General features: G+C 52.8%; 1 protein-coding gene across 2 annotated transcripts in view; it reads left to right on the top strand.

Annotated features, from left to right (window-relative positions):
- The window catches only part of LOC116949536 (cytohesin-1-like), a 79,589-nt gene that overhangs the window by 31,396 nt on the left and 33,195 nt on the right, over positions 1–14,998 (top strand). Inside the window, exon 1 of one of the 2 annotated variants that reach the window (XM_076072398.1) lies at positions 1,618–2,451. The exons of the other annotated variant lie outside the window; for it this stretch is intronic. Within the exon in view, the coding sequence (XP_075928513.1) occupies positions 2,379–2,451 (73 nt within the window). The 5' untranslated portion in view covers positions 1,618–2,378. Of the gene's footprint in view, positions 1–1,617; positions 2,452–14,998 lie in introns of those variants that run through there. 2 annotated transcript variants of the gene reach the window in all.

The raw sequence follows: 14,998 nt of genomic DNA on the forward strand, positions 1-14,998 counted from the left end.
CTCTCTCGCGGCACGTGACCACCTCCTGGGGATTTTCCCACCAGCGGTGCCCGGGGCCGGTAATTGCAGGGGCTGCGCCTGTTTCCCCCACCCCCCCCCCCCATTTGAGCCTTCACGTGGGCGCAGCCCGGCGATCGCTTGGCGTCTCGAACAGCTGCCGGGTAAAAAACAAACAAACCCGTGTGTGTGTGTGTGTGTACGTGTGTGTGTCTGTGTACGTGTGTGTGGGACTGTGTGTGTCTGTGTGTGTGTGTGCGTGTGTGTGTCTGTGTGTCTGTGTGTGTGTCTGTGTACGTGTGTGTGGGAGCGGTAGTGTAGCCGTTAGCGCGCTGCGCTATGAACCTGGCGACCCGGGTTCGATTCCCGCGAACGGCCAACACCAGTGACTATTATCTGAACCGGTCCCGGGCCTCCCCTAGGTCGACTCAGCCTCAAATGAGTACCTTGTGCGGTGGATTAAAACATTGCCACTGGGGAGACTAAGGCGGTCGGGCGTGGTGCTGGCCGCCCACGCCCACCCCCTCGTGTACCGTTCCGGCCTGCATAGGTGCTCGCTAACAGCACTTGCCCCTACAGTCTGTTAAGGCTACACGGGGGATCTTTGTCTTTATCTTTGATCTTTTGTGTGTGTGTGCGTGCGGCAGTGTAGCGGTTAACGCGCTGCGCTATACGAACCTGGCGACTCGAGTTTGATTCCCACTCACGGCCAACACTGGTGACGATTATTTGAACCGGTCCTGGGTCTCCCCTAGAGCGACTCGGCCTCAAATGAGTACCCGGTACGATGTGTAAACATTTTCACTAGGGAGACAAAGGCGGCCGGGCGTGGTGCTGGCCAACCCACCCCCTCGTGTGCCGTGCCGGCCTTCATAGGTGCTCGCTAACAGCACTTACTCCAACAGTCTGTTACAGGCTATACGGGGGATCTTTACCTTTGTGCGTGTGTGCATGTGTGTGTGTGCGCGTGCGTGCGCGCGCACGCACGGGGCGGTGGGGCGGGGTGATGAATGAGAGAATGAATAAGTGAATGAGCGAACGGTGGCGGCGATGGTGGTGGTTGGGTGGGGTGGGGGGCAGTTGGAGAGAAAACAGAACACGTGGGGGGTGGGGGGGGGGGGGCTGCGAGTTTGCGTGAGTGAGGTCGGCACGCCGCGTGGCCGTCGCTCGCACGAGGCCTCGCGCGTTCAACTAAACTCGGACCGCCGCACGGAACGAGGTGGTTGGTGGTGGTTACATGGTGGTTGGTGGTGGTTACTTGGTGGTTGGTGGTGGTTACTTGGTGGTGGTTACTTGGTGGTTGGTGGTGGTTACTTGGTGGTTGGTGGTGGTTACTTGTTGGTTGGTGGTGGTTACTTGGTGGTTGGTGGTTGGTGGTGGTTACTTGGTGGTGGTTACTTGGTGGTGGTTACTTGGTGGTTGGTGGTGATTGTGTGTGCGAAGGGGGTAAGCCGCCCCCTATTCTCTCCCTCTCTCTCTCTCTGTGCCTCGCAAACACCGAGGTGCCCCCCCCCCTCCGCCTATGCCGGATTCCCGTCCTCACCGTTTCGTGCAGAGGACCGGGATCGGTGGTGGCCGTGGGCGCTTCCTTTGCTCGTCGGCTCATTGAGAAGTAACGGGCGCGGTGGCAGCATCGTGCCCCCCCCCGCCTCTCTCCCCTATTCCACGTCGTCCCGGGCAGCTTAGATCGACTGACGGGCGAATCAAAACAACGAGAAGTGCTAAAGGGGGCGGGGTAAAAGGCAGGATCCATCGGAGACACTCGAGATTTCGGACTCCGTTTGATGCGTAGCAGCAGCAGCAAGCGAAGAGGAGGAGGAGGAATAAGACCACCGATCGATCGATCGATAGGGAAAGGCAGCGTGGCCAGGGAGCCGTAACCCGCGTTCCCGCACAGGAGCCTCACGAGTTAACGCACCACCACCACCAGCAGCAGCAGCAGGAGGAGGAGGAGGAGACGCAGTCTATAGTGGAGCTGCTGTCAGTGGCAATCGCAGCTCGGAGGCGGCGCTGTTGGTGATCGTGAAGCCTGCCTCCGTCTCGCTGTGGTCCGAGTAACTCGACACAGAAGACGTTAACTGATCATCATTAGCATCATCAGTAGCAGCAGCAGCAGCAACATCAGTAACAACATCATCAGTAGCAGCAGCATCATCAGCAGCAGCCTCATCATCAGCATCAACAGTAACAGTACTCAACCTCCAGTGGAGATGAGAAGTTGCGACGTGTGAGGATTAAGTCCAAAGCATCATTTTATCACCACCATCGTCTTCTTCGTCGTCGTCAAGAGCAGCAGTAGCAGCAGCAGCGAGGCGTCGCTTGTTCTCAGCGGCGCTCCCAGCAGCGGCCAGTGGCGGTGCCAGCCCTTGCGTGTGCGCGCCATGGGCAGTGTGGCGGAGCTGTGCGCTGCCAGCCTCCACTCGCTCCTCGCGCCGGCTCTACACGACTCGTCAGGTCGGTCGGAGATCTGTCGTGGCCGGTGGCGCTGGGGGGCTACGTGGGTTCGATCCCGGCCCTGACGATGCCTCCTGTATATTTGGGAGTTTTGCGCGTCTCTCGCTTTCCGCCCGTGGTCGCGCGGATTTTTTTTTTACCTCCCCGGGTCCTCCGGTTTGTTTCTTTTCCTCCCTCCACATTTGGAGGAACGTGCGTTTAGATTGTTATTTCGGTTATTCGGCTGAGATATAAATGTCCGAATGAGAGGCCACTTCGTTGAGGTGTCATTTGCGGCCAGGTCGCTTCTGAAAAACAAGTTAATACCTCGATGGGCTTTGCCTGGTAGGATGGGGATGGTTTTAGTTTTATTCGTATGTTTTTTTGGGTGATTTTTTTTTTACCTTCGCTGTACTTTGCACAACAATCAATGTTTTTTGTGTTGTTTGTTGTAACGTTATGACCCGCCCCTTACAGGACATCTGCGAACAAAGAGCTTTATAGCACATGGAATTCCTCCTGCAGTATAAATAAATATTCTCATTCCGGGCGTGGGAATGTGGCTGCGCTACCTCTCCTGGCTTTGAATACCTCGGACCAATCTGCAGGGAAATTGGCATGATCTGTGTGTTTTGTCGAGGGGGGGGGGGGTGGCAGGAATTTGGTTTGGTGCCCAGATTTGGTTACCGTTGTTTCTCACCGTTTCTCTTTTTTTTTTTCAAATGGAGCTCCTCGCGTTAGCGTGCGAGGGTTCTGTCAAAACTCCCTACCAGCCAGGACTCGAACTCGCAACCTTCGGATCGCGAACCACCTGGGGGCCCCTGGGTGATTTGGTCACAGGTTGCGTTTTGGTTTGGGCAGGGGGGGGGGGATGAATCGTAAATAAGCTCACGTGGTGCCAATTAGAGGGTGTGCGGGACTCTCCTGGAGAGGGAAGGTGTTAATCAGATATTTGCATCGGCGTAAAAAAGTAATAAAAAAATGAACAGAAATAGAATCGTGTGTGAAGATTTACATATATTTTTTTTGCTGTCGTGACCTTCACCGCTCGACCTTGCAAGTCGGAGCGGATGAAGGCGGGAGCGTTTTTGAAGACCCTTCTTGCGTAATTTTGAATCCCTGCGCGGCGAATTTTATTTTTTGTTACATTGTAAAACGGCTTCGTTGTGGAATAAAAACAAAAAAAGAGAGAGTCGATGTCAAAGGCGCAGCCCCAAACACAACGGTGCGCTGAACTAGTAACTAATTGTCACGTTTTGTTTACGTGACAAACTTTACTTGATTGGCTGTGTCGGGTAGTGGCGGGTTTAACGACACGTGCATACTCGCCCAAACTGGAGTCACACCGGTTGACGTCTACATCTCGAGCCGCAAGCCTTCCACCGCGGTCGCATCACCCGTCCAGCTTTCTAAAAGTGAGGGGGAGAGACTGTCTGAAAACTAACAAAAAATTGCATCCGCGGGGAGAGAAGGAATTCGGTGCTCGGCACAAATTCAACCCCCCCCCCTCCCCCGCCGCCTGTGGGCTTGGCCCTCTGCGGAAACGGTGTCCAGAGCGTTCGCCACGGGCACGGTCCGGCCAGGGCGGTCTGGCCTCTCTCCTCCACCGACCCATCGCCGCTGTCGTCTCCGTCCCACATCCTGCGCCTGCGGCGACAAAATTTCAAACCGGGGAAGGGCTCCTCGTTATCATCGTCGTCGGCGTCGGCGGCGGCGGCGGCGGCGGCGGCGGCCTCAAATGGCTGAAAAGATTAGAGCCATTTGCCGTGATATAGATGCAGGCAAGGGAAAGTTGATCATTATATGTTATGTAGTTTTGGCGTCAAACTTGGTGGGATCAATATCTAACTGGGATCCCATCTGTTTAACACGCAGGAGGCTTTCGCGACCAATATTATTCATAATAAAGGTTTGTGGGTTTGTATCGCGTAAGTATAAATGTTGTGTCGTACCCCAACCACCACCCGACACAGCCAGTAAGGTTTGTCACGTGAACAAGGCGCCAATTAGTTTACGGCTTCAGCCCACCGGTGTGTTGGAGAGTAAATCCACAACATTTACAATTTGAGTAGTACGACGTTTCGCTGGTAATCACGTCCAGCGTCATCGGGCGATTTGCCAGAATAGTGAAGCCATCCACCTGCTTCCGGTCTTAAATAGAGGGATCCCGCGTCTAACAAAGAGGGGTCCTTTTTTCCATAACCATCTGGCTGTTCACCAGCATTGGTTCAAGCGAGACTGCCTCCGCTGATGAGACACAGAATGTCAGGGTTCTGCTGGTATGAAACCAATGCTGCTGGAGGGAAAATAAGAATCCACTTATTTCGTCTCTCCCTCTCGCCGAGTACCTCACTGGTACGGGTGCCCCAATCCAGTACCACAGGGTACTCAAGTCCCTTTGCCCGGCAAGGCATTGCGACGTTGCTCAAGATATTATTAAGGAGAGCCACACTGAGTCGTGCGGCTTTTTATAGGAGGGTACTGCCAAATTGGGTTTTTGTTTTTACTTTAAAATGTTTTCAGCCATTTAATGACGAGATTGTTATTCGAGTGGGAGGAAGGAAACCGAAGCACCCGGAGAAAGGAAAAAAAAACCCACCCTCTTGCGCGAGGGCGCAACACTCGATCCCCATACAGATGGAAACAGATAGCGATTAGTCGACTTGCTGTATTGCCTTCTGCTGGTGAACCATGGCACGGCACCTCCTCGACGCCCACGGGAAGGGAGTTTAACGGCGTGTGTGTGATCCATCAACCCTCGCTGCCGCTTCCACAGTGGTGGATTGCAGGCTGCCACGTGCATGTCCACCACCGCCACCACCACCACCTTCTCCATCCAGAGGATGGAGCGATGCACTGAGTTGACGTACGGGTGCCGGGTGGATCGTTACATTGATGTGCGCCACTAGAGATTAAAGGCAGAGGAAAGTGGAAACGAAAGACGAAATATGCAGTGAACACCTGTGGGATATCTACCCATGGATCGTGATGACGACGATGATGAGAGGTGGCAGTGGCTTGGAGGAGGCTTTCATCCAGCAGTGGATTGACCACGGCCAGGCATCGGCAAACCAAAATAACAAGATGCAGCAATGCAACGCGATGAATGCGAGACACGGCGGCTCCTTCAACAAATAAACGCTCACGAAGGAGTCCCTTAAAGAGCCACGGCAGATGATGATGAAGGTTTGGGACAGAGTGAAGAGACAGCTGCCCCTGTCGTTATTGGATTGTAAGAGGATAAACGCAGGGGGGGGGGGGGGTGGAAGTAATCACCGCCGGCTTTTGAGACTTAGCGGGGAGGTGAGATCGTAAATCGAGAACGGTATTCATGCGGTGGTCGACCACACGCTGCCACTTAATGCAACCAACTCTGTGCCGGGCACGGAGGAACTTTGGTGACAATTGATTGATTAATTAATGAATTCTAAGTGGGTGGAGGGGGTGGCGTGGGGGGGGACTTTACCCCCCCTCCCCTCCCCCACCCGGGAGGGCGAGGGAAGTCCACCGCTTATGGGAGTTACGACGTTTCGGTTCATCAGCCTTAACGTGCATGTGTGTGGCCGTGGTGACGTCCTCAATTAACGCGATCTCTCGAATGTTTAATAACAATAATAATGAGGAGTTAAATATTTGTAGCTTAATATTCCGCGTCGTCATCGTCCACGCAAACCGCATCTCACGATCGCCGAGGAACAACGGAGGAGCGCGGGGAGGGGGGGGGGTACAGGCTGTGGCGCGGTGCGTACCAGCAATCCCCCAAGCTCTGCAGGCCTCTGTACATTCAGATGTTTCAGCGAGTCCATATGTGTGTGTGCGTGTCTTTTTTTTATACCGCACGTTAGTGGGGAAACCGGGACGGGTGGGGGGTGGGGGGGGGGGCATTATAACAAAGCAAAATCGCTCCCCGCTGTGAAATCCTGGCTGCGATAAACTTACACGTGATGACAAGCGAATTCGTTGAGCTAGGATTTGTGGCCAGGTCGCTTCTGAAAATGAGAACTGCGCAGCTCAGCGAGCCTTACTTCGTACACTAAAAATAGTTTTAGTTTCAGTTGACCTTTTTGTTTAGCGATTCGCTTCCCTTACCTACACTTTGCACTCCTATCGTCTCTCCTACCGTCCCTTTGTATCGTTTTGTTGTTGTAACTTTCTGACCCGCCTCTGCTGGACATCTGGGAAAAGAGGAGCTTCATCGCTCATCGGATTCCTGCAGGATAAATAAAGAATCTGATTCTGAAAAAGAAAGAGTTTTTCAGCCTCAGGTTAAGCTTCCTATGAGTAAACTAGCACAGCAACAACAACAATAATAATAATTTAATTAGGCGCGCATCATAATCGCCCTGTGGCCACCCGCACCTCGAGCGAGCAGAGGTCACAGGGCATCACATGAAAAATGTTTTTTTTGCTAAACTTTGCGAAGTCTATTTAAAACGTAGGCTTTCGCAACCAATCTCATCCATAATACAGTTTTTTTTGGGTTAGATCACGTAAATATAAATGTGTTGTTAAACCCGCCACCACCCGACACAGCCAATTAGAAAGGTTTGTCACGTAACCAGCAAATTCACAACATTTGTAAATGTTGTGGATTTGCTCTCCAATGCACCGGAGTGCTGTACTAGTAGCGAATTGGCAGCACGTTCTGGTTACGTGACAAACCTTACTAATTGTCTGTGTCGGGTGGTGGCGGGTTTAACGACACATTTATATTTACGTGATCTAACCCAAAGAAAAACCTCTATTACGAATGATATTGGTTGCGAAATCCCGCGTGTTAAACAACAGACTTCGCCAAGTTTAGCACAAAACAAACATTTTCCATGTGATGACCTGTGACCCCTGTTGACCTGGCTGTCGGGGGGTGGGGCTCATGGGGAGGAGGTTTGGGGGGTGGGGGGCGGGGCTGGCCACCCTCACGAGTTGAACGACTGCCAGATGTGAACGAGCTCGCTGTGAGCTCGCCATCAAAGTGCGGCATTGGTGCACGTCTCCCTCTCTCCCTGCCGTGCACCCATCGCGAAACAAAGACAAAGATCCCCCCTACCCCTCCCCCCCGGGTAGCCTCAACAGACTGTCGGGGCAAGTGCTGTTCGCGAGTAGCACCTGTGAAGGCTGCTGGGTGGCCAGCAACCACGCCCGGCCGCCTATGAGACGCATCGATTCGCGCAGAGATCAATCGGCTCGCATCGAGAGCCATAGGCTCGCATCGAGATGTATGGGCTTGCATAGAGACGCACAGACTTGTACGGAGATCGGTAGACTTGCATAGAGACACACAGGCTCACATAAAGACCCATAGGCTCACATAGAAACCCAATAGACTCGCACGGAGATCTATAGGCGCGCATAGAGACGCACAGACTTGTACGGAGATCTATAGACTGGCACAGAGACCCGGATAATTACCTGGGAGACCCACAGACTTAAACATAGACCCAGGTACTGAGTGATCTGTGGTGAATGTCAGTTGCTGAATCAGTGCCGCTGCAACGCGCGCTCACAGAAGGCCACCGCTGGGGCCGATGAGTTGTTAAAGAAAATGTTTTTTTATAGATCTTGTGGTGACAATTAAACGAAAGAGACGTCATCCTCTGCTTATCTATTTCGGTCACGAGCTGCTGTTCGTGTAAATTCGCACGCCTATTTAAATACAGACTGGTCGTCAGCAAATATGTATTTTGATTTAAAAAAAATGTATTCTCATCAGGCCCCATGGTGTTAAGTGCAGTCTCCAACCCTGGTAATGAACTCTTTTCCGGCGTCTCAATTTACGAGCTGTGGAAGAAGGGCCGTTGCTCGAAACGTCGCCGATGATATTTTATTTTCACTGTTAAGGCCACACACACAAAAGACCGCTACACATGCACAGAAACGCCATGCCCGCGTATACACAAACACCCGTATACACAGTGTGCACACATACATACACGTGTTCACACAGTACACACAAGACAAAGATCCCCCGTGTAGCCTTAACAGTGCCGTTAGCGAGCAACCTGTGAAGGCCGGCAACGGCACACGAGGGGTTGGGGTGGCCAGCACCACGCCCGGCCGCCTTTGTCTGCCTAGCGTAGCGCTAACCGCCGAACTATCGCTCCCCACGCACGGGAGATGTTATTGAGGGACGCGTTGGGCTTTCGCGTCATCTTTGGCTGCGCCTGTGCACCGACGCAGCTTGCAAGCGGGTAGCGTCACCAAATATATCGATGTGTGTTTTAATTTTAGTTGTATTCGGGACATCGGCGGCGGCTCGGTTAACGAAGCGGGTTACGTGATTGTAACGGAGTGCCCCGGACGGAGGAGGAGGAGGAAGGGGAATGTCGCGCGTGGGCTGCGTTGTTTGGTGTCGTCGGGAGGACATTGCTTATGCGTGATGCAGAGGAGCGCTCCAGCAGATCGCACGCTGCGCCCCAACTCCCCCTCCCCCCACCCCCACCCCACCACGTTTAGATTCGCGATTCCGCTTCTCGTTGCGACGAGAGAACAAAAATCTTGTTGGAACGCCGCGCGCAACTGAGTCATCGTTACGTTTCATAATTTCGCGGGGGGGGGGGGGGGGGGAATCGTCGTGAGAGGTGAAAAGGATGAACAAACATTGCGGTGCCCTCGATGTTGACGATTTAGAGTTGGTGACCGAAACTCGTTACGCAAAGAACTTATATCCATCATTAGACCTCCTTTTGCCAGTACCAAAATGTAATAATAGGGTTTTTCCCCTTTTTTTGTCTGGCAACAAAACTGAAACCTTTTTGCAAGGATTCATGTCACTGCATTAACCACAATAACTGCAGTCAAAATGCAAACAAAAAACATACTATGATAATATATGCATTGTCCTTGAAACTGATTGGTCCACAGCAAGGGACGGCTTTCTTTTGAGCCTCGACCCAATTGGCGTCATCTGGTCGAGCACCAATTGGGTCGAGGCTCAAAAGAAAGCCGTCCCTTGGTGTGGACCAATCAGTTTCAAGGACAATGCCACATATATTATCATAGTATGGTTTTTGTTTGCATTTTGACTGCAGTTATTGTGGTTAATGCAGTAACATGAATCCTGGTAAAAAGGTTTCAGTTTTGTTGCCAGACAAAAAAGGGAAAATCCCTATTATTATAACTTATATCCACTCTTTAACAACAACAGATACCGGTACAGTACAGTTTTCTGCACTCTGCTGAAGGGGGTGGAGTGGTGCGGTGTAGTGGTCGGTGCACTGCGCTACGAACCGCGCAACCTGAGTTCGATTCCGACCGACGGCTGGCATCGGCGGCGTAGGGATTCGCCACCGTGCTGCGAGGCGGCTGTCCGTTGATGTTGGTGATCGAGCGGGCGTCGTTCGGCGCGATGTCCGACGTTCCGCTCCACTCGCCAGGGGCGTGCTTCGTCAACTCGGCTCCCGAGGGTGCACGCTCTCGGCACGTGGAGCGAAAAGTCGGGGGGGGGGGGGGTCGGGGGCATTCGTGCCTAACAGCAACAACAACACGACAGGGCAGCACGTGACCATATCGGAGCGCTGAAATAAACATTTAACATCGAAATCCCGTTCGGTTTTCCGCCCTCCCCCCCGCCACCCCGCTCAACAACACAACCGGACATTGCTTAAATTAATTCACACTGAGATGAAAACCCATTTTCCAGGCCGTGCCCTCCTCTGCTGGCATTTGGCGCGCGCGTCGTTAAAGCCAACGTCTCGCCCACGATTGCACCCCTCCCCCTCATCCGCACCCTGCCCCCCATCATCCGCACCCCTCCCCCTCATCCGCACCCCCCGTCATCCGCACCCCCGGGGCGCGCAACAAGGGCGGCCCATTCATTAGCGCGCTGACACCGCCGCAGTGACCCGTGGCGGCACGTGGGCAACAGCTGGGCCCGGCCAGACGAGCGAGACGGCGGGCGACAGCTGACGGCGTTCCCTCGCCTGCGTGCACAGAGGGCGTCAATCCGTGCCAGAGCGGCGTTTGTTCCGTTTTGTTCCGGAGAAGCGGGGGGCGGGGGGGAAGACGCTGGAGCCAACTGGTACCAGTCCCCGAGTCTCCCCCGCCACTACCCTCCTCGCCGCGACCGCACCAGCGTCGTGGTAAAGGCGCAGCCCTGCAATTGCTGCTGCTGGATGAAGTGCCGTGAAGAAGGGCAATTTTAAGACCCAAAGCAGTCGCAGCTCCTGGCTTTGACATTCCTCCTCCCCCTGCTCGAATGACACTGGCGGGCGCAAGCATCAACCGCATCAGAACATCAGCAGGCCAATGCACGCATCTCCTCCACGAATGGAAAATTTAAATACACAAGGCACGGGAGTGCGATTCTGGCCATGCAACTCAAACAATGGACCGTGTAACAAATCCATAGAGACACGTAGAGATACATAGACCCATGGAGATGCATAGAGACCCATGGAGACACATTAATGACAAAGTCACAGGTGGGCGATTGTGGCCATGCAACCCAACCTATGGACTCTATAGTAAACCCAGAGACACGTAGAGATACATAGACCCACGGAGATGCATAGAGACCCATAGCGATACATTAAAGACAGACCCACAGGAGTGCCATTGTGGCCATGCAACGCAAGCTATAGGCCGTGCAGTAAACCCACTGTGGTCTGCGCTCATTCAACGGAGGAGGAACAGCAGAATGACGCGAATTCTATCTCTCTGTGAAGCCATCTCTCATCGTGACCAGCAGCAGATCTCAACATCGGTGATGTCAAACTCCTGCGCATAGTGCCACCCGCGAGACTAGAATAGAATTGCCCCAACCAACTTTTGACCTGTTTTCTCATCTTCTTTGGCCACAGCCACACACACAGCGTTGTGACTGAGGAGCTTGTTGACTTGGGTTTGTGTGTGTTAACTCTGCTTGTGCACCACGGCCAACGCAGCAGCAGAAGCAGCATCGCCAAATGTTGTTTTCTGGAAGGAAGAGAGTCTCCACTAGAGGGAGTTCTCAGCGCATCCCGGAAGAGGGTAACTTTGGCCCTACAATGCCGCACTGGCCAGATGACGTCAGAATGAGATCACTTTAATATGTATAGTGGAGGAATCCGATGAGCTATGAAGCTCTTTTTAACAGATGTCCAGCAAGGGACACAGGATCAGAATGTTACAACGACAAACAGTGCAAAAACACGACAGGCGTGCAATGTATAGGGAGAGGTAAACAAATCGCTAACAAAAATTTAACAAATAAAAATAAATTATCTTTTTAAAATCTTACCAGGTAAATCCCACTCAAGTATTTCAGGAGGCACGGACACCCACGTTGTACCCCCACCGCGCTGGTTACTTTAAAGAGACAAAGAGGGGTGGATGGCGTCGATTGCAACGGCGAGCGAAAGTTGTGGCAGGCCGCAACAGCAAAACTCGACGGCTCTCAGCTGCGTGAATTGCGACTGAGATGGGGAGAGTGAGGAGTGGCGGTGTCTTTAGCAAGCCACTTCATGAAGGGCCTCAATCCGAATCTTTACCCAATTGCAAATAAATCCCACCGTGATGTCATAATCATTGCGGGGTGGGGGGAGTGATGTCATTATCGTGGCTTTGTGTGCCACCCAGAGAGCCCATAGACACCCGACCACACGGCGGGCCCGTGGCTGATAACGAATGAGATAGAGAGGGCCTTCGGGTTTGTCGTTTTCAATTCGTGTGATGAACATTTGCTGGGTGGAGGGGGTGGGGTCTTGTTGTTCTAACTTTATAAAGCCGCCCCCTACTGGACATCTAAAACAAAACAAAAAGAGCTTCATAGCCCATCGGATATTTCCAGGATGAATACAGATTCTGATTCTGGGTTTGTAAGGGTATTTTTTTTGTGCGTGAATTTGCCCTTCGTGATAAGTTTCGCCCGTTTGATAAATAGTGGGGTGACAGGTAATTGCACGGGAGTGATGGTGGTGGTGATCCGTCCGTGGCTGTGTGTCGGGAGCGGTGGTGCAGCGGTTAGCGCTACGCTGCGCTACGAACCCAGCGATCCGGATTCGATTCCCGCTCACGGCCAACACCGGTGACGATTTTCTGAACCGGTCCTGGGCTTCCCCTAGGTCGACTTGGTCTCAAATGAGTACCTGGTGCGACGTGTAAAAAACATTGCCACGAGCGAGACAAAGGCGGCCGGGCGTGGTGTTGGCCACCCACCCGCTCGTGTGCCGTGCCGGCCTTCATAGGTGCTCGCTAACAGCACTTGCCCCAACAGTCTGTTAAGGCTACACGGGGGATCTTTGTCTTTGTGGGGAGCGGCAGTGCAGCGGTTAGCGCGCTGCGCTACGAACCCGGTTATGATCAGAGTTAGATTCCCGCTCACGACCAACGAACGGTGGCCAAAATAATTCGAACGGCTGCTGGGCCCTCCCCTAGGTCGACGCGGCCTCAACTGAGCACGCGGCTGCGGTGCGTAACAACAACCAAAACCATCAGCACCGGGAGCAGGGGGGGGGTGCTATAGCCACGTCCACCCCCATCGTGTGCCGGGTCGGCCGCGATGGGTGGCTCGATAGCAGCGCTCGTGCCAAAGAGGCGTTGCAGGCCACACGCGGGTGGTCTCCTCCGTCTCCGTTCGACAGCGCCCTCCTCTAAAGGCGGCCGCTTTGTCCTTTCATCAAAAGCAGCGTGCGGAGAGAGTCTGGGACTGCCGTTATCTTGCACATCACTCTAGCGCCTCTGTCTGTCTGATCGGGCAGATCAGACGAAGTACTTAGGGGCTAGTTGTTGTTGTTGCCCTGCTGCTGGCTGGCTGGGAGAAGAAAGGAAGAGAGAAGAAATGAAGAGGGTGGTGGGACGTGGGTTGGGGCAAGGGAGGGGGGCATTGTGTTTGCTATGTCTGACTGCAGATCCTCTACCTTACGCTTTCGGAGAGAGCATTTGGCGTTCGTGTTAGGAGCGTCGGTGGCACGCTAAGCAAACGCCCTCTGCAAACGTTCATTGTTGTTGTATTTCATTGTTGTTGTTGTAGTAGTTCGTTGTTGTTGCAGTTAACGCTAAGTGTGTGTTTACCGGCTTTTTATTCACAAGAGACGGAAGCTGCTGCTGCTGCAGTGGCACAGATTGAAATCCGTTGCTACTCATCCGCCGCTCTTCGTTACAACGATGTTATTTCTCGTCTTTGGATTGTGTCACGTTTGTTTACAGGAAGTACTGTACGCAGGCTGCTGTTGTTGTCGTTATTGTTGTTGTTGTTGCATCGCTAACGTTGCGAGGGGTGGGCGGCGGATCTGTGGAGAGGTTTTCATCCAGCAGTGGAGTGACAAGGGTGAGGGCGGGCGGGGGGGGGGGTGCACGTCCACACCAACAAAGATCCTCATTTGCTGCGACTTAAACGCATTAATTTGAAGAGAAGTATTTCTCTCTCGATCCAAATCAGCTCGTGGCTCCTGTGTGGCCACTCCCCCCACTCTAAACCCCTCCCCCCTCTCCTCCCCGCCGCCCACTGTGAAAACAGACGCCAACCCTCCTACGTGTAACAGCAGCAGCGTAGAGTCCCTGATGCAGCATCCCCCTCCTCATCTTTCCTGACCCCTCTTGCTCCCGATTCTCCGTTCCTTTTCCAAACCTTTTCCCCTCATTTGCCATTTCTTTCTCTGTTCCCTCTTGCCCTGGTGTGTGCCACGGCTAAACAAAAAAAAGTTGCTCGTATATTTTAACAGCCCTAAAAAAAACAGAAATCCTTTACAGCCCGCTTCCTGCTCTGGTTTCTTGGGGGAAAAGATGCCGAAATCAGTGGCCCATTGCCACTGATTACAACGGCACTCGTTTCCATGGATTTTACCATGACATTTACCATAGAGTTCACTCTGGATTTCACCGTGCATTTCACTCTGGATTTCACCGTGCATTTCACTCTGGATTTCACCGTGCATTTCACTATGGATTTCACTACGGATGCCACTCTTGATTTCACCGTGGATTCACCGTGGATTTTACCATGGATTTCACTGTAGATTTCACCATGAATTTCATTCTGGATTTCAATGTGCATTTGACTGGGGATTTCACCGTGGATTTCCCCATGGTTTCTTGGGGGAAAAGATGCCGAACTCAGTGGCCCATTGCCACTGATTACAACGGCACTCGTTTCCATGGATTTTACCATGACATTTACCATAGAGTTCACTCTGGATTTCACCGTGCATTTGACCGTGCATTTCACTCTGGATTTCACCGTGCATTTCACTATGGATTTCACTACGGATGTCACTCTTGATTTCACCGTGGATTCACCGTGGATTTTACCATGGATTTCACTGTAGATTTCACCATGAATTTCATTCTGGATTTCAATGTGGATTTGACTGGGGATTTCACCGTGGATTTCCCCATGTTTTTCCTAACGCTTTTCACCATGGATTTCACCATGGATTTTACCCCTGCCCTCTGTGCCCGGGCGCTCTACCCGGTGCGCTAACTCACACTAACGGACAGCAGGCGCCGCTCCTAGTCCTAGTGCTGGGTGCATGCTCATAGTGCTCCGAGTGATTCGGGGCCCAAACGAACATTTGATCATTGACGGTGGTTCTCGTCTCACGTTTGCAGTGCTGAGCCGGTGGAGGAAATTCCACATTCATATGACAACTAC

Source organism: Petromyzon marinus, chromosome 37 (genome assembly GCF_048934315.1).
Source record: "Petromyzon marinus isolate PM22_M1 ecotype Great Lakes invasive population chromosome 37, UKy_Petmar_22M1.pri1.0, whole genome shotgun sequence".
NCBI lineage: Eukaryota > Metazoa > Chordata > Hyperoartia > Petromyzontiformes > Petromyzontidae > Petromyzon > Petromyzon marinus.